Source organism: Coregonus clupeaformis, chromosome 15 (assembly GCF_020615455.1).
Source record: "Coregonus clupeaformis isolate EN_2021a chromosome 15, ASM2061545v1, whole genome shotgun sequence".
Lineage (NCBI taxonomy): Eukaryota > Metazoa > Chordata > Actinopteri > Salmoniformes > Salmonidae > Coregonus > Coregonus clupeaformis.
The window spans coordinates 53,048,404-53,075,987 of NC_059206.1; the positions used below are offsets into that span (position 1 = coordinate 53,048,404).

At 41.1% G+C, this 27,584-nt stretch overlaps 1 protein-coding gene across 1 annotated transcript; it reads left to right on the top strand.

Moving 5' to 3' along the window:
• The first annotated feature begins 456 nt into the window (after positions 1 to 456).
• LOC121582715 (UV excision repair protein RAD23 homolog B) lies at positions 457 to 25,526 on the top strand. Its single transcript, XM_041898756.2, has 10 exons — positions 457 to 672; positions 1,680 to 1,761; positions 2,411 to 2,490; positions 13,549 to 13,739; positions 14,468 to 14,523; positions 14,800 to 14,927; positions 18,825 to 18,963; positions 19,457 to 19,584; positions 20,451 to 20,618; positions 24,642 to 25,526. Exons 1-10 carry the CDS (start codon positions 607 to 609, stop codon positions 24,753 to 24,755), a joined length of 1,152 nt encoding a protein of 383 aa, XP_041754690.2. The 5' UTR covers positions 457 to 606; the 3' UTR covers positions 24,756 to 25,526.
• The last annotated feature ends 2,058 nt before the right edge of the window (positions 25,527 to 27,584 follow it).

Consider the following 27,584-nt stretch of genomic DNA (forward strand, 5'->3'; position numbering starts at 1 on the left):
AGGAGTGAGGGGAAATGAGGAAGAAATGGCAATGGATACCCTGCAGAAAATCTTGTTATCCAGTTAATCAAGAAATACTGATAGTGAAGAAGGTAGATTCTGTTGTGTTTATTGTGCAGGTGATAAACTGTACAGGCCAAACAAACAAGAAATCAAAGAAACTGGATAGAATTGTGAATGTGGCTAAATTGTTTTTGGATCTCCAGGGCTTCACAACCGAAACTTTGCAGGGAATACTGTCTGAAGATGCTCTTCCCTCTCAGGCCACAGAGCCTGTAGGTATCTGAGTATACATTTTAATCTAAATAAAGCAGTACATAGATGTGTGTTTGTTTTTTTGTTCATTTTCTGTTTATAATATGACTACGTTTTTTCACCCTTTCCCAGTGTTTTTTCTGCGTTAAAGTTCCCCAGTTTTTACCTCACACAGTAGGTAGAGGCATGCACCTCTAACATGTGTTTTCTGACCGCCATAATACCATAGAAGAAGAATTAGCCTGTGACGAGCTAGCGAAAATAGCATCTTATCCAACTACTACACCTTCGGAAAGAGTACTACGGGGTGAAACAAGTTAAGAAACCTAAGCATTTTTGCTCGTCGCCAAAATGCAGATAACGTTGAAAACTCTCCAACAGCAGACATTTAAAATCGACATAGACGCAGAGGAGACGGTGAGTTGAAACCATGCATTTGTTGAAGGGAGGGAGGGTTTCGTCTAACTTACCGTTGCGTTGGCTAACAAGCTAAGCTAACTTGCATTCTTAGCTAGTTTGACATGGCAGGCTAACGTTAGCTAAGCAACTTCAACATGTTTAAGTCCCCAGTCCAGTAACTAGCTAACTAGTTTATTAGTAAAGTTACTTAATAAAGTAGATTGTACGTTACTGCATATACTGTATATTATATACCCATTGGGATTTTATGTTGCCAAAAACTTGAGGAAATGGGAGCGTACGCGTTAGCTGACTAATGCTAGCATTAGCTGGTTAACAGTGGTGGTAGTTAGCTATCTAATTGGCTCACGTTTCTCAACCCCAACTAACTGTTAGCTAACTATCTATGGCTAATTAAATCACTTTTGACATGGATAGCCACAATATATATATTTATTAAAAACGGCAACTTTTGAGTTTGTTAGCTAGCTATGTATTCTAATGCTAGCTAAACAGCTGCTGTCTCAAACGTTTTATGAAGCAGTTGGATAGTTTATAAACTAACCTAGCTAAATGTTGATAAACCAGATAATTCATCCATATAACGTTACTATAGCGATCTAGCTACGTTTGACACCACCGTAGCTAGCTAGATATTGTTGGTTTTGCATTTGGTTGTTATTAGCGAGGCTAATGTTAGCGAACGTTATCTAGTGCAGAGACCTCCCCTCAGCCCGAGTCATTGACAGTGGCCTATTGGCGTGCCCCACAATTCTGAGAAGTTGACAATCATACAACTGTCGTTATTTTAGACAGTGTGTAGTTAGTTGCCAATTATTAGTATTATAAGACCTCTCCCAGAGAACTCGGGCACCAGACTTTCAATGTTTAATTGGTTTCTTAGCTATCTCTTTTAGCCTAATCATCAGCCATTTAACCAGTAAACTTGAGAAATATCATATGCTTCTCGCAATGGACTTCGTTCTTTTTATGATTTATGTCTGTCTACTTCTCTTTCTTTACAGGTAAAAACCTTGAAGGAGAAAATAGAGAATGAGAAGGGAAAAGATGGTTTTCCGGTTGCTGGACAGAAGTTGATATATGCAGGTACAGTTTCAGTCTTTTATTCCCCTGCTCTCCGTTTTGTCTGGCAGTTTGATATAATAATAATAAAAAATATGCCATTTAGCAGACGCTTTTATCCAAAGCGACTTACAGTCATGCGTGCATACATTTTTTGTGTATGGGTGGTCCCGGGGATCGAACCCACTACCTTGGTTGTGGTCCTCTGTAGCTCAACTGGTAGAGCACGGCGCTTGTAATGCCAAGGTAGTGGGTTCGATCCCCGGGACCACCCATACACAAAAATGTATGCACGCATGACTGTAAGTCGCTTTGGATAAAAGCGTCTGCTAAATGGCATATTATATTATTATTATTATTACAAGCGCCGTGCTCTACCAGCTGAGCTACCAGCTGAGCTACAGAGGACCTTGATAAGGACTTGGATGAAAATGCATAATAAAACGTTGCGCTGTCACAACATAATTGCATGTTTTCATGTAATTATGTTATGGGAATGCAGAATGCAGCAATGTTCAATCTGTGTATGTGGCATGTTAATGTTTCTCACCACTATGAATTAACCTTATAGGTGACGGGGATAGGTTTCTGCCAATTTCATTGGCAAAGAATGTCAGGGTTATTGTGGAATTGTCGGTTAATAAATTAATATCTTAATGTTTGTTGCTTGAAGGGAAAATCCTTAATGATGACACGGCCCTCAAGGAGTATAAGATTGATGAGAAGAACTTTGTGGTCGTCATGGTGGCAAAGGTAAGGGATTAGAAACGTTGAGATTTGTCCATGAAATGACATGCTCTTCATTGGGGTGGAGACCTCTGAATAGATAACATAGGCTTCACTGTTTTCAAATCCATCATAAACATGATTTACACACACACACATACTGATAATGGCAGATGGACTTAATTAACTTTCTGTGTCATTGGACGTGTGTGTAGCTTGTGTGTGTGTTCACCGTGAAGCAATATTTTCCCAGACCTGTCACATGCACCTCAATATCGCTAAGAAGACAGAATGCAGATTGAATCCCACTGTGCGGAGTAGATTGCAATCTGTTGTTACATCTCCTCTCCCTATGCACACAGGTGCAGCAACAGTTCATGCAATGATGGAATATCCAACTGCTGAGCTACAATATGTGCCTTCTGCACAGTTTGAATGTCTACATTTTACATTTTAGTAATTTAGCAGACGCTCTTATCCAGAGCGACTTACAGTTAGTGAATGCATACATTTTCATACTGGCCCCCCGTGGGAAACGAACCCACAAACCTGGCGTTGCAAGCGCCATGCTCTACCAACTGAGGTACAGGGGACTACGTCTATAGTGATAATTAACAAGAGATTGTGGCCTTGAAAGATTGAATAGCAAAGATTCCTGTTTATTGGCATATGGGATGGTGGAGTCTTTCATCTTTTTAAAGCTGCATTATGTAAATCTTTCTATATTTTCTATGTTCAAAAGCTCCAAGTCGGTAGTGGTCATCCAATGAGATTCAACAGTAACAATATTGTGCCTCCAGCCTACCTGAAAACCGCTTGTATTCGATTTCCCTGTTGGGTCGGATTTTCCGTCACGAGTTCATTGACTGAGACAGGTGGAAGATCTAAATTGCATACTCCTAGCGTCCTCTCCTCGTCTCCGTCTCAAAACCCATTGGATGAAAAAGCCAGAGGTCGCTTCCCTCTGATCTTCTCCACCAGTGAGTTTTGAGAAGGAGACGAGGACGCGATGAGTATGCTTTGAGAATCTCTGAAACTGAAGAGAAATGGGACGTCTATGTCCACACTTCGCTAGTGCTGATATATGGCAGATGTAAATATGTATGTGAGTGTTATAGCTACTATGGATTACTTGTTTTCAAGCCACATTGGCAGCTAGCTAGTGTAACGAACTACCTTATTAGATAGTTGATTGCGCCATTGGTTTGTTTCATTTGTATAAAATGTTGCTTTACTATTTAGTTGTAATAAGCTATGACTATATGCACCATTACCCTTGTGTTATTTCTGATGTCTGTGGTCTGAAAGAAACTAATCTGATTAGCTAGCTTCTTCACACTACCGTACTGGTACGGAATAGCCATTATCATTATTTGACAACAAAGCTCTAGTTAGAAAAAATCTTTGAACAAAAATATTGTTGCATTTTCAGTTATGAAAGGGATCAATCAACGTCAACGCCTACCAAAGTTGTCTTTCCAGCGCCATCATTGTTGAGTTCAGATCAGTAAGCAAAAACTTTAGCAAGGACAACAGTCTGTTCCATTATTGTATTTCCCCTAGCTGGCCAAGAATTGACCTAATAATAAAGTGGACATCTTCTAATGCTAGGTATCTACACTGAACAAAAATACAAATGCAACATGCAACAATTTCAAAGATTCTACTGAGTTACAGTTCATATAAGGAAATCAGTCAATTGAAATAAATGCATTATGCCCTAATCTATGGATTCCACATGTCTGGGAATACAGATATGCATCTGTTGGTGGCATATACTTTAAAAAAAGGTAGGGGCGTGGATCAGAAAACCAGTCAGTATCTGGTGTGACCACCATTTGCCTCATGCAGCGCAACACTTCTGCTTCGCATAGAGTTGATCAGGCTGTTGATTGTGGCCTGTGGAATGTTGTCCCACTCCGCTTCAATGGCTGTGCGAAGTTGCTGGATATTGGCGGGAACTGGAACATCCAGTCGTACACGTCGATCCAGAGCATCCCAAACATGCTCAATGGGTGACATGTCTGGTGAGTATGCAGGCCATGGAATTGGGACATTTTCAGCTTCCAGGAATTGTGTACAGATCCTTGCGACATGGGGCTGTGTATTATCATGCTGAAACATGAGGTGATGGCGATGGATGAATGGCACGACAATGGGCCTCAGGCTCTCATCACGGTATCTCTGTGCATTCAAATTGCCATCGATAAAATGCAATTGTGTTTATTGTCCGTAGCTTATGCCTGCCAATACCATAACCCCACCGCCATCATGGGGCACTCTGTTCACAACGTTGACATCAGAAAACCGCTTGCCCACACATCTGCCCGGTACAGTTGAAACCAGTATTCATCTGTGAAGAGCACACTTCTCCAGCGTGCCAGTGGCTATCGATGGTGAACATTTGCCCACTGAAGTCGGTTACGATGCTGAACTGCAGTCAGGTCAATACCCTGGTGAGGACGACAAGCACGTATATGAGCTTCCCTAAGACGGTTTCTGACAGTTTGTGCAGAAATTATTCAGTTGTGCAAACCCACAGTTTAATCAGCTGTCCAGGTGGCCCGTCTCAGATGAAGAAGCCGAGTGCGGAGATCCTGGGATGGCGTGGTTACGCGTGGTCTGCCTTTGTGAGGCTGGTTGGACGTACTGCCAAATTCTGTAAAACGACATTGGAGGCGGCTTATGGTAGAGAAATGAACATTCAATGCTCTGGCAACGGCTCTGATGGACATTCCTGCAGTCAGCATGCCAATCTGTGGCATTGTGTTTGTATGACAAAACTGCAAATTTTTGAGTGGCCCTTTATTGTCCCCATCACAAGGTGCCCCTGTGAAATGATCATGCTGTTTAATCAGCTTCTTGATATGCCACGCCTGTCAGGTGGATGGATTATCTTGGCAAAGGAGAAATGCTCACTTAACAGGGATATAAACAAATTTGGGCACAACATTTGAGAAGCTTTTTGTGTGTATGGAACATTCCTGGGATCTTTTATTTCAGCTCATGAGACATGGGACCAACACTTAACATGTTGCGTTTTTTTATTTTTGTTCAGTGTATATCTAAACTGTTATGGAAAATAAACTACCCAGTATTTACTTTGAGTATTGAATGAAAAGTACTTTAATAAACATGATAAGGTGAATGTAAGAATCGCTCATTATCTCAAAAAGTCTACATGTCATATTAAACAGCATATAAACACTCTAAATAGGTCAGGAGCCAGACAGGGAGCCTAAGAAGGAACAAAATTGAATTATTTAGACAATTTCAAGGCTATAGCCTACAAAGAAATACATTGAAGCATTTGTGAGTGCGACACACTAGGCTGGTAGGGAGTCAGGGACATTAAGCGCTCAGCATTTAAACAACGTTTTGTTGTATTCAATCATTAGTCTATAAATTGTGCAAATAGGCTGTGACTTAGAATTAAATACAAATTACACGAAAAATGCCTTATTAGGCTCAGTCTACAGTGCCTTTTTGAATTCATTTTTAGAAACATGAGTTTAGCCAGAGTCTGGCTTCAGGCTCATGCGATGGTGCCTGGAGAGCAGGCCAGCAGCGGAGAATATCCTCTCCGCGCTTGCAGAGCCACTGGGAACGCTAAACACCCTTTTGGCCACTCTTGTCAGGCTGGGCAGGGATGCATTTTATTATTATGGGGGAAAAAATCTATTGATAGGCTTAAAGGTTTTTAGGCAAAATAACCCAATCCAAAACGCAAAGCTTCTTGAAAGTTGGAATAAGCCAGGCCTATACGGCCAAAATCAATTATGGCCTATTGTATAGATAATATAACAAAAATGAAGGAAACTTTTAAGAGCTCAGATTTTTAGTTTATAAATACATTGCTTCAATGACACACTTAATTAGCTACCCACCTCGTTCCTTTCTTTTAGCATGTGCATGTAGTAAGTAGACCATGCTTTCGGGATACCAGTCTTTTTTTTAGGGGGTAGATCAGCTTTAATATTTCAGATTGTAACTTCCATCAATGTAATTGTCTGTATCACTTACAATCCCCCATACATATATACATACACGCATATAAACAGTGGGGAGAACAAGTATTTGATACACTGCCGATTTTGCAGGTTTTCCTACTTACAAAGCATGTAGAGGTCTGTAATTTTTATCATAGGTACACTTCAACTGTGAGAGACGGAATCTAAAACAAAAATCCAGAAAATCACATTGTATGATTTTTAAGTGATTCATTAGCATTTTATTGCATGACATAAGTATTTGATACATCAGAAAAGCAGAACTTAATATTTGGCACAGAAACCTTTGTTTGCAATTACAGAGATCATACGTTTCCTGTAGGTCTTGACCAGGTTTGCACACACTGCAGCAGGGATTTTGGCCTACTCCTCCATACAGACCTTCTCCAGATCCTTCAGGTTTCGGGGCTGTCGCTGGGCAATACGAACTTTCAGCTCCCTCCAGAGATGTTCTATTGGGTTCAGGTCTGGAGACTGGCTAGGCCACTCCAGGACCTTGAGATGCTTCTTACGGAGCCACTCCTTATTTGCCCTGGCTGTGTGTTTCGGGTCGTTGTCATGCTGGAAGACCCAGCCACGACCCATCTTCAATGCTCTTACTGAGGGAAGGAGGTTGTTGGCCAAGATCTCGTGATACATGGGCCCATCCATCCTCCCCGCTATACGGTGCAGTCGTCCTGTCCCCTTTGAAGAAAAGCATCCCCAAGGAATGATGTTTCCACCTCCATGCTTCACTGTTGGGATGGTGTTCTTGGGGTTGTACTCATCCTTCTTCTTCCTCCAAACACGGCGAGTGGAGATTAGACCAAAAAGCTCTATTTTTGTCTCATCAGACCACATGACCTTCTCCCATTCCTCCTCTGGATCATCCAGATGGTCATTGGCAAACTTCAGACGGGCCTGGACATGCGCTGGCTTGAGCAGGGGGACCTTGCGTGCGCTGCAAGATTTTAATCCATGACAGCGGTGTGTTACTAATGGTTTTCTTTGAGACTGTGGTCCCAGCTCTCTTCTGTTCATTGACCAGGTCCTGCCGTGTAGTTCTGGGCTGATCCCTCACCATCCTCATGATCATTGATGCCCCACGAGGTGAGATCTTGCATGGAGCCCCAGACCGAGGGTGATTGACCGTCATCTTGAACTTCTTCAATTTTCTAATAATTGCGCCAACAGTTGTTGCCTTCTCACCAAGCTGCTTGCCTATTGTCCTGTATCCCATCCCAGCCTTGTGCAGGTCTACAATTTTATCCCTGATGTCCTTACACAGCTCTCTGGTCTTGGCCATTGTGGAGAGGTTGGAGTCTGTTTGATTGAGTGTGTGGACAGGTGTCTTTTATACAGGTAACGAGTTCAAACAGGTGCAGTTAATACAGGTAATGAGTGGAGAACAGGAGGGCTTCTTAAAGAAAAACTAACAGGTCTGTGAGAGCCGGAATTTTTACTGGTTGGTAGGTGATCAAATACTTATGTCATGCAATAAAATGCAAATTAATTACTTAAAAATCATACCATGTGATGTTCTGGATTTTTGTTTTAGATTCAGTCTCTCACAGTTGAAGTGTACCTATGATAAAACATTACAGACCTCTACATGCTTTGTAAGTAGGAAAACCTGCAAAATCGGTAGTGTATCAAATACTTGTTCTCCCCACTGTGTGTGTATATATATATATATATATATATATATATATATATATATATATATATATATATATATATATATATATACTGTGCTATGAAAAAGTATTAGCCCCCTTTCTAATTTTCTCTACTTTTGCATATTTGTGATACTGAATGTTATCAGATCTTCAACCAAAACCTAATATTAGATAAAGGGAACATAAGTGAACAAATAACACAACAATTACATATTTGTTTCATAAACAAAGTTATGCAACACCCAATTCCCCTTTGTGAAAAAGTAATTGCCCCCTTACACTCAACTGGTTGTGCCACCTTTAGCTGCAATGACTCCAACCAAATGCTTCCTGTAGTTGTTGTTCAGTCTCTCACGTCGCTGTGGAGGAATTTTGGCCCACTCTTCCATGCAGAACTGCTTTAACTCAGTGACGTGTGGGTTTTCAAGCATGAACTGCTCGTTTCAAGTCCTGCCACAACATCTCAATTGGGATTATGTCTGGACTTTGACTAGGCCATTCCAAAACTTCCAATTTGATGCTTTTTAGCAATTTTCATGTAGACTTGATTGTGTGTTTTGGATCATTGTCTTGCTGCATGACCCTGCTGCGCTTCAGCTTCAGTTCAGCACATGGATGATCATCAAGACTCTTGGAAGAACGTTCTATGGACAGATTATTCAAAAGTATAACTTTTTGGACGACATGGTTCCAGTAATTCCTGGCGAAAACCAAACTCTGCATTCCACAGTAAGAACATCATACCAAAGGTCAAGTATGGTGGTGGTGGTGGTGTGATGGTTTGGGGATGCTTTGCTGCCTCAGGACCTGGACGACTTGCCTTAATAGAAGGAACCATGAATTCTGCTCTGTATCAGAGAATTGTACAGGAGAATGTCAGACCATCCGTCTGTGAGCTGAAGCTGAAGCGCAGCTGGGTCATGCAGCAAGACAATGATCCAAAACACACAATCAAGTCTACATGAAAATTGCTAAAAAAGCATCAAATTGGAAGTTTTGGAATGGCCTAGTCAAAGTCCAGACATAATCCCAATTGAGATGTTGTGGCAGGACTTGAAACGAGCAGTTCATGCTTGAAAACCCACACGTCACTGAGTTAAAGCAGTTCTGCATGGAAGAGTGGGCCAAAATTCCTCCACAGTGACGTGAGAGACCAACAACTACAGGAAGCATTTGGTTGGAGTCATTGCAGCTAAAGGTGGCACAACCAGTTATTGAGTGCAAGGGGGCAATTACTTTTTCACACAGGGGAATTGGGTGTTGCATAACTTTGAAACTTTATGAAATAAATATGTAATTGTTGTGTTATTTCTTCCCTTTATCTAATATTAGGTTTTGGTTGAAGATCTGATAACATTCAGTATCACAAATATGCAAAAGTAGAGAATTAGAAAGGGGGCAAATACATTTTCATAGCACTATATATATATATATATATATATATATATATATATATATATATATATATATATATATATATATATATATATATATATATATATATCCATACACACACACACACACACACACACACACACACACACATCTTTTTTTAAATTATATTTCCCTTCATTACCCTCCAACCCCACCACCCCTTCCCCAATTGGAGCAAACCAGTGAACAACAACACCCAGGCCACCACTTCCAGCCCACACATACCACATACACCTTACGGACACAGTCAAATTCCACAATAATTATATTTTGTTTGTTTTTACTCCTGAACTTCCTCCGATCATTTTCATGATGTCCATCTGGTTTGCTTCTATATGCCATATTTTTCTAACTGTGCTCTTTCACAAAAGCTCTCAACCTATAACCTATATACTTATTATGGACACAGTATGCTTTACATTAGTTATCTTGTTGTTATTAGTCCCATCCTTCAGCTCCATTCAACACCTCCCATATATCTCTTAACACCATCCATATTGGATTTCTATTTGCCATATATTTTTCAACTGTACTGTGATGTTTTACAAACGTTCTGAACCTTTCTATTCTCATTTGTTTCTACAGATCGTAAATTGAAAATAAACATTTTTGCTAAAAGTATTATTATATTATTGATCGATTGACTATGACTTTTCAGATCACCCAGTAGTGCTATCTGCAGGGTTAGCTCCAGGTAAATATTGCAATCCTTTAGCCATTCCTGGACCTGTGTCCAAAAACAAGCTACAAATGGACAGTACCAAAAAAATGATCTAACGATTCTGTCTCTTCGCAGCAAAATCTGCAGAGCTGGGAAGATTGCATCCCCCATATAAATAACATTCTATTGGTAGCAAGAATTTTATATAATAATTTAAATGGAAAAATTCTAAGTTTTGAATCTGGTGTCGTTTTGCATATCAGGATACCAGTCTTTTCAGATTCCACAATGATTCTTTAGTTGTGGACATTACGTCACCGCACTCCCGCTCTTGGTCCTCATCTTTGTAAGTCACCTTGATTTTGCACCTGTGTGTTTTTATCAGCTTCTTTATGAAAATAGACTACAAATGCATGCTGGGCTTGGCATGCCCTGAGCTCATGAAGTGAGAGCTATTGGAGCGGGCAAGAAGGCCGACGCTCCAGCCTTTTGGGAGTCTCGCTCGGCGCTCCAGTCAAATTGGGCACGTTCTGCTCCTTACTCCGCTCACATACTGACTCCTACCATCTAACCATTAGCAGCCTTGGAGCACATCACTTATTAGCAGTTCAGCACATCAGCATTTCTCGCACTGTTACACAAAATCAAGTTAAACCTTTACCATCGTAGACATTGAACGTCTGTAACCAAACTGGCAAAAACTCTGTTGGCCGATGGTAGTTCTAGCTAGCCACATGCTAACCTGAGTGCTACTAATAGTAGCAGGAAATTCAGATAATGGCTAACACAAACATGGGCTACCATCAATGTTCCATTCCCCGGGACTGCCACGCAGAAAAATATCAGCCTGCGCAGAGAAGCACAAGATTGAACTTCACTCAACTTTTCTAGTGTTTTCCCTGTTAGTTAACACTATCAACGTTTCCCTTTACTGTGGGAATTGTGATCGAATCAATGCAATATTAACCACTTTCAATGCAATGTACCGAAACAAAACGAACTATGCAAGACTTAGTTTTGCATACTAACTATGCAAGAGATTTAGTTGTAGGCAGAACGCATCGGAGTAGGATTGCATTGACAGGCACGACTCAGGCCTGTACTCTATACAGACTGGTGCACCATAACCAACCAGAGCTGCAGTAGGCCTATATGCAAATACACCATTGCCATATGTGGATCTGTGCCATTCACTTTGAACTGGACTGTTTTTACAGCATGAGCGGTCGTGAGTAGATGCGCTTGTTTTGAGATCAAAGCGACATGTAGCGATGTCTGCACATTTTACATTTGTTCATATCCTTTGCTAGTTTGAGTTATTAGCCAAGTTATATATAATTTGTAGTCAGCAATGGGGGAGCGATTGCTTCCTACAAGAGCACAAAACTTGTGCATTTCTAGACATCTTTGAAAAGTGAGTGAGGTAAAGAGCTTTGTTTTGTCTTAAAGGGGCAGTGTTGCATTTTGAGACAGGCTTGAATAAGATAAGGAGCCAATAGGCAGAGAGGGTAGTATAATCTGTCTGATTCTCTGTAATAATGTTATGGGAATAATGATGCATTTTATTTTGTAAAGTGGTTTCTTGTGTCAAACACAACATCTTCAGTCACCTTGTCTAAAGGACAAGTCGATAAACAGGTTAATGTCAAGCCCTGCATGTTTTTTTCAAAAGTCTCATGGAATGTAGGCCTACATTGAACACTACACATTGGCTGCTACTGTAGGCTGAACGATAGAACAGCTATTTCCATGTTAGAATGTTATGTGACGCATTTAATACATTGTTTTTTATGGTAGGCCACACTGGTAGGCCTACATTATGATCAAATAGCCACAGTTTTAACAGTGGTCAAGTAGGCTACTAACTTAAAGCGGGGACAGCCTCAGTGTTCACAGTAAACGTGCGCCGGAAGTTGCACAGAATTTTCACAACGTTCAAGTTTGCGCTCAGCAGACCTGAAATCTGCTCAGCGAGGAAAGAATTTTGAGGGAACATTGGCTACCTTGATATCCTGCAAGTTATATCGGCCAATAAAGATCAGGTAGTTCAGCAAAAATAAAGACCTTGAAATAAACAATGACATCCGATATGGTATTTGACCATTAATTTCTGCAAAACGTGCAGTATTTTATTGATTTGAGTTGTTGGAGCTAGCGTATTCCATCCCCAAACACCATGCTGGATCCGTGTGAGTGGGCCAGTTCTTTTTGTATAGCCCGGTGCACTTAGGTAGCTGGTTTCTAATGCTTTGGGCCCTTTAGTACCTACTTACCCGATTCACATCCATCACCGAAGCCGCCCACCGTGGCGCTGTAACACTGGTGGTGTCAGTGGACTTGGAGCCTACATCGAATGTTGGCACAGAACCGATTTCAGCTTCATGGTGAATACACTCTTCCTCTGTTGGTACCCATTGTAATCGTTCGGGACAAAGTGAGGCCCGCATATGACTGAAGCGCCAGGTGTTCACCTGACCCAGTATGACTTTCTTCCCGGCTTGACCGAACATGCATGCCGGTAAACAGTGCATTGCCACCACCAGCACCAGGCCGTGCCTCTCTGAATGTCAAAGCTGCAATGTATTGTTGGAGATGACTTTTTGATACATGTATTTTCGCAATTTGAATTACAACTTCATCAATCTACGATGTTAGATTTGTGGAAATACATTGTGCAATCTGTCCTTTAAATCTTCAGATGGAAAATTTTTACTTTTAGCAAAATGAGCAGAAAATCTCCGCACCAAACCAGTGCATACAAATGTAAAAACAGAGCATTTCTATGATCTGTGGTTAAAAAGATTTAAACAAAAGGTCCTAAAAAATGCTTCTCTGTGACATCACAGGATAGGATTAAAGTTTTAAACTGTGATTTTCAAAACCTGCAACACGTTTCTAACCGGAGGGTATTTTCTATTTTATTGCTCCCCATGTCACCGCGCGAATCTGTTTTGAAAATCACTTTTGAAAATGTTTTTATGTCATCGGGTAGAACTTTCTAACTTTATATATTTTTCTACAATGTAGAAAAGCGCCGTTTTCACATATGGTATTGTGCTGTAGATAATGAAAATGTGGTGGAATTGAGCTTTAAGATGGCTTGCTATGTTTTTGCTACCTCAAAGTGATAGTGACCTAAAATGAATACCGATTCGCAGTAATAATTCCCAATGTGTCCATGTCTGTAGCCTAAATCAGATCACAGGCTTCTTACCTAACAAGCCATGTTGGTCAAATCATTTTTACTGTATCACCTATAGGCCTAATGTTTTATTAAAATATGCTGTTAAGAGCACTGGATATTCCCCTTTTCTCTATGTAGCCTAAAGCAGCCCCAGCAGCTGCCCAGCCTTCCGGTGCAACCACGATCACCACCTCTAGCACTACAGCCCCCACAGTACCCTCTGCTGCCTTGTCAGGCTCAGATAACCCACCTGAGGGGGGAAAACCAGAGGACAAACCAGCTGAGGAGAGGCCCTCCAACACCTCAGCCCCAGCATCAACTCCAACCAGGTAGGGCTGGTTCAGCAGTCAATGGCTGTCTCAAATTGCAAACCTATTCCATGTACACTGAGTGTACAAAACATTAGGAACTCTTTCCATGAGACTGTCCAGGTGAAAGCTATGATCCCTTATTGATGTCACTTAAATCCACTTGAATCCATGTAGATGAAGGGGAAGAGACATGTTTAATAATTGATGTTTAAGCATTGAGCCAATTGAGACATGGATTGTGTATGTGTGCCATTGAGGGTGAATGGGAAGACAAAAGCTTTAAGTGCCTTTGAACGGGGTATGGTAGTAAGTGCCTGGCGCACCGTTTTGAGTGTCAAGAACTGTAACGCTGCTGGGTTTTTCATGCTCAACAATTTCCTGTGTGTATCAAGAATGGTCCTCCACCAAAAGGACATCCAGCCAACTTGACACAATTGTGGGAAGCATTGCAGTCAACACGGGCCAGCATAGGGAGTAGGGTACCGTTTGGGATGTAGCCACTGTTACATTTGGCCTGTGTCATAAATAAGAAGCTGCTGTTTTCAGGGTCATATTCGACGGTAGCCACATGCAAAACGTTTGAAACTGAGATTTTGTGTTCTTATTGGGAACGGGGCCATTTTAGATTTTGCTAGTGTCGGTTATATTAGGATTAATGTATCTCTTAATGGTTGTATTTTAGTACTGAACAGATCACGGTAAAACAGAACAGTACTCTCATCAGCTTTATACTCCTTCTCTTTCAGTTCGTCTGGTCTCTTGACCAATGTGAACATGTTCGAGGAGGCAACTTCTGCTTTGGGTAAATGGTACTCCTGATATGAGTTAACCCAATTTTGTGAATAGATTATATTCTGAAAGCGTACTTTAATATCTCCTCTTTTGTAGTTAGGTCTATAGCCATATGTCTTGATATTGTATTCCCTGTAGAAATATAGATACAAAAGTGAAAGGAATAGCCCTATCTCAATCTGTTTTTATTAGGCTATGTTTATCCTAGTGAATGTCATCTGAAACTTTCAGAATCTCTCGGATCAAAATGGCGTCTGATTGGTTGGTTGTTCTTCCTGCTCCTCAGTGACAGGCCAATCATATGAGAACATGGTGACCGAGATGATGCTGATGGGCTATGAGAGGGAGCAGGTGGTGGCAGCACTCAGAGCCAGCTTCAACAACCCAGACAGAGCTGTGGAGTACCTGCTTACAGTAAGTACCTCTTCATCACCCCATCCACTTCTCCAGTCTGACAGCCCTTTGTATTCAGAATGAATGGTTTAGTCCAAAAATGATGTAATATGACAGTAATCACGTTTACATGCACACAGGATTCCGGATAGTAACTCATATCCTGCTTAAGGTCTTATTCGGGACAAGCTGTTTACATGCACCTTTTGATATTCCACTCACGAGTATCCCTGTATCCATTAATAAACAGAATATTCATAATTTAATATGGGTTAAATGGAATAGTAACTGAAATATGGACACTGACTGTAGGCCTATAACCTCATGTAGCGTAATGTACAGTGCATTTGGAAAGTATTCAGACCCCTTCCCTTTTTCCACATTTTGTTACGTTACAGCCTTATTCTAAAATTGATTAAATAAATAAAAATCTTCATCAATCTACACACAATACCCCATAATGACAAAGCGAAAACTGTTTTTACATAAGTATTCAGACCCTTTGCTATGAGACTCGTTTCCATTGATCATCCTTGAGATGTTTCTACAACTTGATTGGAGTCCATCTGTGGTAAATTCAATTGATTGGACATGATTTGGAAAGGCACACACCTGTCAATATAAGGTCCCACAGTTGACAGTGCATATCAGAGCAAAAAGGAATTGTCGAAGGAATTGTCTGTAGAGCTCCGAGACAGGATTGTGTTGAGGCACAGCTCTGGGTAAGGGTACCAAATGCAGCATTGAAGGTCCCCAAGAACACAGTGGCCTCCATCATTCTTAAATGGAAGAAGTTTGGAACCACTAAGACTCTTCCTAGAGCTGGCCGCCTGGACAAACTGAGCAATCGGGGAGAATAGTCTTGGTCAGGGAGGTGACAAAGAACCTGATGGTCACTCTGACAGAGCTCCAGAGTTCCTCTGTGGAGATGGGAGAACCTTCCAGAAGGACAACCATCTCTGCAGCACTCCACCAATCAGGCCTTTATGGTAGAGTGGCCAGACAGAAGCCACTCCTCAGTAAAAGGCACATGACATCCCGCTTGGAGTTTGCCAAAAGGCACCTTAAGGACTCTCAGACCATGAGAAACAAGATTCTCTGGTCTGATGAAACCAACATTGAACTCTTTGGCCTGAATGTCAAGCGTCACGTCTGGAGGAAACCTGGCACCATCCCTACGGTGAAGCATGGTGGTGGCAGCATCATGCTGTGGGGATGTTTTTCAGTGGCATGGACTGGGAGACTAGTCAGGATCGAGGAAAAGATGAACGGATGAAAACCTGCTCCAGAGCGCTCAGCACCTCAGACTGGGGCGAAGGTTCACCTTCCAACAGGACAACGCCCTAAACACACAGCCAAGACAACTCAGGAGTGGCTTCAGGACAAGTCTCTGAATGTCCTTGAGTGACCCAGCCAGAGCCCAAACTTGAACCCGAGCTAACATCTCTGGAGACACCTGAAAATAGCTGTGCAGCAACGCTCCCCATCCAACTTGACAGAGCTTGAGAGGATCTGCAGAGAAGGGAAGAAACTCCCGAAATACAGGTGTTCCAGGCTTGTAGCATCATACCCAAGAAGACTCAAGGCTGTAATCACTGCCAAAGGTGTTTCAACAAAGTACTGAGTTAAAGGGTCTGAATACTTATGTAAACGTGATATTTCCAAAAAATTCTAAAAACCTGTTTTTTCTTTGTCATTATTGGGCATTGTGTGTAGATTGATGAGGTGAAAAATAACAATTTAAGCAATTTTAGAATAACATGCTGACCACACCGTCCGCGTCACGTGCGCGAGCGTTGCAAAATAAATGTCCACATACATGTTATTCAATCATTGCACTCACGCTGCTCGTGCACGTCAACGAGCGTCTGCGTAGCCAGTCGCTAAAATATAACTTCTATTTCTGATGCAAGTCCCACCTCTCCCATCTCCTCATTGGTTTTTAGGAGCATATACCCATGTGGGTGATTGAACGATGAACTGAGGTCCACACTCCAGTCCAGTTGGTCGTGGTAATGCACCTTAAAGTTGGTTGCCAACCACCATATAAAGTCCAAAGAGGAAGAAGCCTGAAGGAGGAGAGATTACTAGAAACTAACTCGGTTTACCCTTTTTATCTGTGGATTCATTGTAGAGGACCTTGTGCATTTCAGGTAAAATAACAACCCAATGTTTATATCCCAGAACAAATTAGCTAGCAACAGCAAGCTAGCTAGCTAAATTGCCATAAATGTTTAATGTCTTTCGACCTGGCCCCAAATTAATACAGTTGGTTCAGAGTTCGTTTTGATATTTCAACCTGCGTGTCCTGATCGCGTCTGGTGGCCCGTGTAGCTCAGTTGGTAGAGCATGGCGCTTGCAACGCCAGGGTTGTGGGTTCGATTCCCACGGGAGGCCAGTATGAAAATGTATGCACTCACTAACTGTAAGTCGCTCTGGATAAGAGCGTCTGCTAAATGACTAAAATGTAAATGATGTGGGTGGACAAAATCAACATGCGTGCGGTGTGGTCAGCATGTAAGGCTGTAACGTAACACAATGTGGAAAAAGTCAAGGGGTCTGAACACTTTCCGAATGCACTGTAATATTATCTCCTGCCGAATTATGCATTTCTTGCAGTAAAATTATAAAACAAATGTTAATTTTGTCTCGGGAACAGGAGTGGAGAAATTATTTATTTCAGCTTGTCTTGAGAAAATGTGAATGCGAGTGTAATGTTATCCTTGACACTGTTATGCAAGCAGACAGTAGGAACCACATAAAATATGCACCCAAGACGAACTGAAGTCTTATCAGAAACGTGTTTAATCGTTTTCTCAGCTTTTCATTTCCTTAAAACCAGTCAAACTGATAACGTTTGGACATTTTGCACAGAACCAATCTCTCCACTGTTTTGGAATTATTTAATTTTCTCCCTGGTCCCTAAAAGACAAATTTAGCGGTGATAAATATATTACTAATGCATTCATTCTATCAATGTAAGACATTATTCTGGTGAGCACTACTTTATTTAGTCTTCTGGGGCAAGAAGTTATGACCGAAGAGAAGCTGCATGTATCTAACTATAGGCTAGTTGACAAACAAATGGCCTACCAAATGTTAGAATTTATAATACGGCCTACAAAATGTCGTAAATTATAAGCAGAAAGTTGTCTAAATTAGGGGTGAAAGTAGCCAGTAGGCTATACGGTCCTGTACGGAGTATCAGCAAAATACATTATTATGGAATTATGGTGGATCTAACTGGGCAGGTAGGCTTTGACAATAGATGAAAACATCAGACATCACCCATGATATGCGAAGCTGAGCCTGCGCAGAACGCAAAAAACAACAGTAAACAGGATAAATGACTAAAAATAATAAATGTTTACATGCCACAGTACCCCTTCTAAGATCAGCATATCCCAGGTGTCTTATCAGGGTTTCTCATAACCGGGATACAAGCTTTTTCGGGTTATTGTAAACGGGATATGATGCTTATGTGTCAACTCAAAAACAGAATACTTGAGTATCCCGAATAATAACGGTGTATTGGTGTGCATGTTAACGTGGTCATGGGGCGGCAGGTAGCTTAGTGGTTAATAGCGTTGTGCCAGTAACCGAAAGGTCGCTGGTTCTAATCCCCGAGCCGACTAGATGAAAAATCTGTCTGTGCCATTGAGCAAGGCACTTAACCCTAATTGCTCCTGTAAGTCGCTCTGGATAAGAGCGTCTGCTAAATTACTAAAATGTAAAAATGTAATTGATACAAAATACCATATTTTTTTTGTCCTTCAGGTTTCTATTCTATGGCGGTTTTCATCCATGTGTTCCTTAGAGCTGGGATGATGGAAGCTAGATTCGTCCACCCTGTCTGGCAGCTCTAACGTTGTATCTCTGTGGTAGCTAAGGCTGTGTCCTGTGGATGTTCTTCTTTAGGGGATCCCAGCTGGGGAGGAGGGACATGCGGGTGCTGACCCAGTGGTGCCCCCTGTGGGTGGAGGAACTCCAGCTCTGAACACAGGCAGTATGACCACCCCCGCCAGCACAGGCTCCCTAGCAAGCGCTGCAACAGGAGGTGAATGATGCCTCAGTGTGTGTGCCTGCTTCTCCACTCCATGCATGCATATGTGTAAAAACACTTCTGTATGCAGTGGACACAGAAAAAGCATTTGACGGATTTCTAGTATTTTCCTTTGAATAATAAAGAGATTGTAACATAATGACAGTTCTCAGCATTAGACAGTTATGTATTTTGAGATGTCCTATGTGCTGCACTGTATCAATTGTTCTATGCCATAAACGGTTTGGCATACTGGAGTTTAGAACACTGGTGTGCTGCTGTATGGAAATGGAACATGGAAAGGGAACATAGAACTTTGTGAACATGGAAATAGAACATGGAACTAGAACATACCAAATAGACCTGTACAAATGGAACTAGAACATAGAACTGTAGAAATAGAACATGGAAATGGAACATAGAACTGTGTGGATTGGAAATAGAACAGTGCTGTTGTCCTTCTATGGCGTGACTTTCTATCCCCTCTCTCCCACTCCTGTGTTTCCAGCCAACCCTCTGGGGTTCCTGGTTAATCAGCCCCAGTTCCTCCAGATGAGACAGATCATCCAGCAGAACCCCTCTCTACTCCCTGCCTTACTACAGCAGATAGGGCGGGAGAACCCCCAACTCCTGCAAGTATGGACAACACACTCACACAAACACTGATATTTACAGTCTGTCTCCGATATACTCCCGAATATCTGGCCTCTTGATGATAGACAATTATTCCACGATTTTGTAGTTAAACTGGTTACAATGAGCAGTGAAATTGATGGAATTCTAGTCTTTCTGCCGAATGCATTTGTCTGTGTCCTTTAGCTCCCCAGGCCTCTCATGCATATTGAAGGGATGAGATCAGAGCCTGAAGGCATAGCACCAGACCCTCGCTGTGATAATGTCAGTTTAAAAACCTGTGTGTCCCAAATGGTACCCTATTCCCATTATAGTGCATTACTTTTGACTAGAGCCCTATGTGGGTCCTGGTCAAAAGTAGTGCACTATAAAGGGAATAGGGTGCCATTTGGGAAGGAGAATGTGTTCAGCCTCAAACAAACCTCCGGTCAGCTGTAATTACCTGGGATGTGTTCAACGAGGTGAAATGTTCACAACATTATAGGTATCAAAGGTTCTTGAAACCACTGTGGTCTGGACTGGTGCGTTGACCAAATCTAAAACATCAGATTCAATGTTGCTGGTAGAAATGTCATGTGTAGAACTAATGTGACTAACAGTTGGCTCATATGACACTCTTGATCTGATCTATACAATGTATTTCTATCTGAACGTTGAGTCTGTAATGTTGCACCTTCCTGAACAGACCCCTGATCGCTGTCTCTCCATGGTTGTGTTCATTAGGGACCAAACTGAAGAAAACTGAGTAAAATGAGAAGGGACTACTTGGACTTGGTCCAGTAAGAAATGCCTGTTTGTTTTCCATTGCAAACTGGTTTTCTATGGTGTGCCCTAATGAACACAACCCTGTCTGTCTGTTTCCCTTTCAGCAAATCAGCAGTCACCAAGAGCAGTTCATCCAGATGCTGAACGAGCCAGCCCAGGAGGGGGGTCAGGGAGGAGGTGGAGGAGGAGGTGGAGTGGGGGTCAGTGGGGAGGCTGGAAGTGGCATGAACTATATTCAGGTCACACCCCAGGAGAAGGAGGCCATTGAGAGGGTAAGGAAGGAGGGAATCTCACAAGCCAAGATGACTGTTGATAATGGCTACAGTTGAAAATCACCTAGTTAGCTCAATCTGGCACATTTACAGAAATGCCGATTTTTAATTGTCCATGTCAAATAAATCTAACAAAGTTAAGTTAGAGATTCTCTGGTACTTTTGTATACTTTTTAGCCAGTAGTTCTGAAAGTAGCACTCACGAGCCAAATGTGGTCACCAAAAATGGTGTACTACGTCACATACACTATGTACAGTGCATTCGGAAAGTATTCAGACCCCTTCCCCTTTTCCACATTTTGTTACGTTACAGCCTCATTCTAAAATTGATTAAATAAATTGTTTTCCTCATCAATTTACACACAATACCCCATAATGACAAAGAGAAAACAGGTTTTTAGAAAATGTTGCACATTTATTACAACTAAAAAAACAGATACCTTATTTACATAAGTATTCAGACCCTTTGCTATGAGACTCAACATTGAGCTCAGGTGCATCCTGTTTCCATTGATCATCCTTGAGAAGTTTCCGCAACTTGATTGGAGTCCACCTGTGGTAAATTAAATTGATTGGACATGATTTGGAAAGGCACACACCTGTCTATATAAGGTCCCACAGTTGACAGTGCATGGCAGAGCAAAAACCAAGCCATGAGGTCGAAGGACTTGTTCGTAGAGCTCCGAGACAGGATTGTGTTGAGGCACAGATCTGGGGAAGGGTACCAAAATAATTATGTCGCATTGAAGGTCCCCAAGAACACAGTGGCCTCCATCATTCTTAAATGGAAGAAGTTTGGAACCACCAAGACTCTTCCTAGAGCTGGCTGCCCGGCCAAACTGAGCAATCTGGGGAGAAAGGCCTTGGTCAGGGAGGTGACAAAGAACCCGATGGTCACTCTGACAGAGTTCCTCTTGGGAGATGGGAGAACCTTCCAGAAGGACAACCATCTCTGCAGCACTCCACCAGTCAGGCCTTTATGGTAGTGGCCAGACGGAAGCCACTCCTAGGTAAAAGGCACATGACAGCCCGCTTGGAGTTTGTTCCCCTAAAGGACTCTGACCATGAGAAGATGGGTAAATTAGACACGCATTCGTTCTTTATATTACTGTAGCATAGACTATGCTGCAGCAAATGTAAGCCTACCTGTCCAACATCGTGAACTGCGCTCCATACTGAGATGGGGTGTCTGTCCCCACCCTGAACGTTGATGATTCATCATGCAGAGGCCATAGAGAAGCCAGATTTAGACATCGCATATAATATAACAGTTCCTTTTCACGCCATGCTGTTCATATAAATAATTTATTATGAACTGGGTGGTTCGAGCCCTGAATGCTGATCGGCTGATAGCCGTGGTATATCAGACTGTATAGCACGGGTATGACAAAACATATATTTTTACTGCTCTGAATACGTTGGTAACCAGTTTATAACAGCAATAAGGCATCTCGGGTTTGTAGTATGTGGCCAATATACCACGGCTAAGGGCTGTATCCAGGCACTCCGTGTTGTGTCGTGCTCTCTGAATACCCCTTAGCCATGGTATATTGGCCATATACAACACCCCCTCGGGCCTTATTGTTTAATTATAATTTACTGGTTTCTCGCAGTTATTTATCCCGGTAAAAGGGAGTGGTTTTGGGTGGTAAATCTCGGTAATCAGGTTCCCTCCATTCAACCCTAATTGTGATTTATAATGTGCTGTGCATTGTGTAAACAACAGTAATTGTGGGGTTGTGTTCCAAACAAAACTACAAGTGTGCTTGCTCTAGTTCCCCAACAGCACAGCTAGGAGAGCTAAAAAAATTGTTACTCTACTTTAAGTCATAAAAGTGCATTGAAATTACTTAGGAACTTTGCACACTTTGGAGAGGTATGGCCACACCAGTTAGTCCTCTCACTCAAACACTTGTAATTTTTAGTCTTATGTTGCACCTACCCCACATTTTCCAGGAATATTCTTATGTTACTGAATATATCCAGAGTTTTTTCAGATTTCGTTATCAACAAATGCTGTGAAAAGTACAGTAAATGTAAAATGCACACAAAATCAACAGTGTAATGTTTGGATTCAGTCTTGTCAGGCGAACTGTTGTCCTCAACTTTGGTCAAGTTTTCCTATAATCTCAACTATTTCCTTTCAATTGCTACTATGCTTGTGCATATGTATTTCATATTTCTTTAAAAAACATTTCAATTTAGCCCTACCCATTGAGGCCAATTCTCACTAGCGTAAATGGTTAAGTGAAGTGTTGATTTCAGACTGCATGGTTTTCAACTGAAGATTCATGTTTATGACATGCATAAATACCTACTTATGGGAGTAGACATACAGTGAGGGAAAAAAGTATTTGATCCCCTGCTGATTTTGTACATTTGCCCACTGACAAAGACATGATCAGTCTATAATTTTAATGGTAGGTTTATTTGAACAGTGAGAGACAGAATAACAACAAAAAAATCCAGAAAAACGCATGTCAAAAATGTTATAAATTGATTTGCATTTTAATGAGGGAAATGAGTACTTGACCCCTCTGCAAAACATTACTTAGTACTTGGTGGCAAAACCCTTGTTGGCAATCACAGAGGTCAGACATTTCTTGTAGTTGGCCACCAGGTTTGCACACAGCTCAGGAGGGATTTTGTTCCACTCCTCTTTGCAGATCTTCTCCAAGTCATTAAGGTTTCGAGGCTGACATTTGGCAACTCGAACCTTCAGCTCCTTCCACAGATTTTCTATGGGATTAAGGTCTGGAGACTGGCTAGGCCACTCCAGGACCTTAATGTGCTTCTTCTTGAGCCACTCCTTTGTTGCCTTGGCCGTGTGTTTCGGGTCATTGTCATGCTGGAATACCCATCCACAACCGATTTTCAATGCCCTGGCTGAGGGAAGGAGGTTCTCACTCAAGACTTGACGGTACATGGCCCCGTCCATCGTCCCTTTGATGCGGTGAAGTTGTCCTGTCCCCCTTAGCAGAAAAACACCCCCAAAGCATAATGTTTCCACCTCCATGTTTAACGGTGGGGATGGTGTTTCTTGGGGTCATAGGCAGCATTCCTCCTCCTCCTCCAAACACGGCGAGTTGAGTTGATGCCAAAGAGCTCGATTTTGGTCTCATCTGACCACAACACTTTCACCCAGTTCTCCTCTGAATCATTCAGATGTTCATTGGCAAACTTCAGACGGCCCTGTATATGTGCTTTCTTGAGCAGGGGGACCTTGCGGGCGCTGCAGGATTTCAGTCCTTCACGGTGTAGTGTGTTACCAATTGTTTTCTTGGCGACTATGGTCCCAGCTGCCTTGAGATCATTGACAAGATCCTCCCGTGTAGTTCTGGGCTGATTCCTCACCGTTCTCATGATCATTGCAACTCCACAAGGTGAGATCTTGCATGGAGCCCCAGGCCGAGCGACATTGACAGTTATTTTGTGTTTCTTCCATTTGCGAATAATCGCACTAACTGTTGTCACCTTCTCACCAAGCTGCTTGGCAATTGTCTTGTAGCCCATTCCAGCCTTGTGTAGGTCTACAATCTTGTCCATGACATCCTTGGAGAGCTCTTTGGTCTTGGCCATGGTGGAGAGTTTGGAATCTGATTGATTGATTGCTTCTGTGGACAGGTGTCTTTTATACAGGTAACAAGCTGAGATTAGGAGCACTCCCTTTAAGAGTGTGCTCCTAATCTCAGCTCGTTACCTGTATAAAAGACACCTGGGAGCCAGAAATCTTTCTGATTGAGAGGGGGTCAAATACTTATTTCCCTCATTAAAATGCAAATCAATTTATAACATTTTTGACATGCGCTATTCTGGATTTTGTTGTTGTTATTCTGTCTCACTGTTCAAATAAACCTACCATTAAAATTATAGACTGATCATTTCTTTGTCAGTGGGCAAACGTACAAAATCAACAGGGGATCAAATAGCTTTTTCCCTCACTGTATGTCAATCCTGTCATCTCTGTATTCAGGAACGTTGTTTATGTAATTTAATATTGACTTTGTCTATTTTCTCTTACAGCTAAAAGCCCTAGGATTCCCTGAAGGACTTGTTATACAGGCCTACTTTGCCTGTGAGAAGAATGAGAACTTGGCCGCTAACTTCCTTTTACAACAGAACTTTGATGACGACTAAAAAGGGAGCAATGATCGTAATTTTGATCCATATTTTTTCTCTACTTTTTGATTGATAAATATTGGATAAGCATAAATAAAACATGGCCTTCGCGTTTTCCTAAATTTTACTACAAGTACATGCTAAATGACTTAAATGTAAATGATACATATTTTTTGTGAGAAATAAAAGCAGTTTCTCTGATCACCTTAATTGAGTAAAAGCTACTTGGTTCATAAGATATCACCTGTGCGCTACCTGTTTTATTTTTTTATTCAGCTAAAGACCAGCATGATTGTTTCTCATAAGGAAATTAATACTGGTTTAAAAGGTTGATCGCAGAATGCGTTTCACAATGTAGTTATAAAAGAGTATGTGTTTGGGGCGGTTGTTATTGTATATTCATATACATCATTGTTCTTGTTTTGATTAGTTTTTTCTTTCTCTCTCAATTTACCAGTATAGGGATCCCAGTACATAATACAATTTTAAATGACAAAAAATGTTAAACAAGCAACATTGTTATTTTATCAATTTCATTTTTTGCGTTAAACTTCCAACATTAACTTAAAGTGAATTGCATGAGCTGCAGCTGATGAAAAAAGGCAACTGTACAAATATGGGAAGTACTGATGTTTCATGCAGCCTGAAAATAGCAAGTTATCCTAGTTCTTTAAGACATCTAAAGGCATGTATATGACTTATGTAGCTCATAGTAGCCTAGTGTTTACAGTTACTATCAACTTGATTTACTGTCCATTTTTACAGATAAATAAAACGTTTCAACATAGAGTAATGCTGCCCAATCAAATTTTTTTTTGTGTCTTTTAAAGAGGGGGGAATAAGCTCCTCTTTTAACAGTTGACTCCATGAATAACACTAGGAATATAATGTTGTTGCTCTTATTTTTTGAAGATGCATTTGCCTCGGCGTCTACTACTATACAGTCTTCCACACGACAGAAGTCTTTTGCCAAGTATGTTTTTATTTATTTATTCCTTCTCTAATTGGTATGCAGTCATCTGAAAATGCCTAACAAGAGGATGGCACTTTAGATTGAGATGCACCCATACTCCAATGACTTGTACACAACTTGTACAGTACACCCCCCCCTTCTCAAGCAGACTACTGAGTCCAGCAGGGGGCAGCATAGACTGCAACATACATTTTAAAGTTTATTCCAAACCACTGAGTGAGGTGTGAGTTCAACATCAGGGTTCAGGTCAATTCGCATTGAAGCCAGTCAATTCAGAAAGTAAACTAAAATTCCAACTTCATTATTGTAAAATTGTAATATTTTCAATTCCTTTTAAATAAGAACCTATTCAAGTTTTTTAATTTTAAATTGACTGAAATTGTTTCTGACTTAATTACAGTGTGGAGTTTGTCATTGTGCATCTGTGTTGTATAAGTTGCTAATTGACGTTCTAAAACAATAACTTTATGACAGTTAAATATCTAGTGTTTTATTGTCTCGCTTGTTTGAGATGTTTAATTTATTGCCCTTAAATGAGTAGTTCTCTCCCTGTCTCCGCTCATTGAGAAACAGACCCTAAATGTAAGTTGAACATTTGTCAACCAGGTTTCCATCCAACCTTTTTATGCATGTAAAGTAAAAATGTTGACAAAACAAAATATGCGAGACAAAGTGGGATAATTTTGTCGGTCAAATTTATTATGCGAGAAATGGCTATGGAAACCCCTTTATGCGTAAACATTGATATAATAACCATCCATATGCTTGGAGACATGTGATATGTTGTGTGGTCCTTCCACTACGACTTTGGAAAGCATGCCGTTTATTAGGCTACAGATTAAATAAGTTATGATGAACTTCACAGGGTGGTGAAAGTGCAAGGTGATGAGCTTGATGCTCCTTTCCAATAAATATCGAGGATCTTATTCTGCTGACATGATGAATCGATGCTTGGCTGCTGTTTGACAAATAAAAAATGATCTTGCTCTTATCCATAAAAAGCTAATATTGTTAGCCTACCTGCATCTGCTAGCTTTTGGCTAGAGCGCAAAGTGCAAAGACCAGAGAGGGCACATTTGCTATATAAAGCAAATTCTTTTTTGACAAAACCATCAATAGAGTTGAAAATGCGATGGAAACCCATTTAACTTTGTATTTTTTATTTGGTACATGATAATTTAACTACAAAATATATTTTATGTGCACTACGTCATCATGCACAGCCTTTTATCCGCAACAGGTCAATTTGATCGAACCATCTCTGGTGGGAAAATTTGCATTGTTTTTATGCAGATTTTGAATATTCGCATGAAAATCTGTCGCCAATTGGATGGAAAACCTACTAATGACATGTCAATGATATTCATAAAATTCACCACTATAATGCAAGGTGGCTCTGATTTAGTTCAATTTAAAACTAGGAAATGAAACAGATGAAGAATGTGACAGAGGACATTTGATTTATGCAAGGCCAATTTTGACAGAACAGCGACATGATCAATTAAACTCGTAAAATGTGAGCATCTGAGACATGGTAAATAAATAAACTGAAATAAAGGTCATATGAATATTGAGTATTTCTTAGTCTTCAAGATCAGTCAGTTGAAATTACAACATTTAAGTCAATGATCTCACTTGGAGAAGTCAGGTGAAGTGAGATTGCATTAAGATAAAAGGTTATAAAAACAAAAGCCAGTAGCCACCTACAGTACCAGGAAGTTCCCTGTGATCTGATAAAGCCATTACCTGAGCAGGTACCAGCAGGTTTCTGTGTAATTGTTCCCTAAACATTGTGTTAGCTTTCTGCCAGTACATCAGCATGCCTGGGTGACTCATCTCACTGTGTTGTATGAAAAATGAATGCACTCACTAAC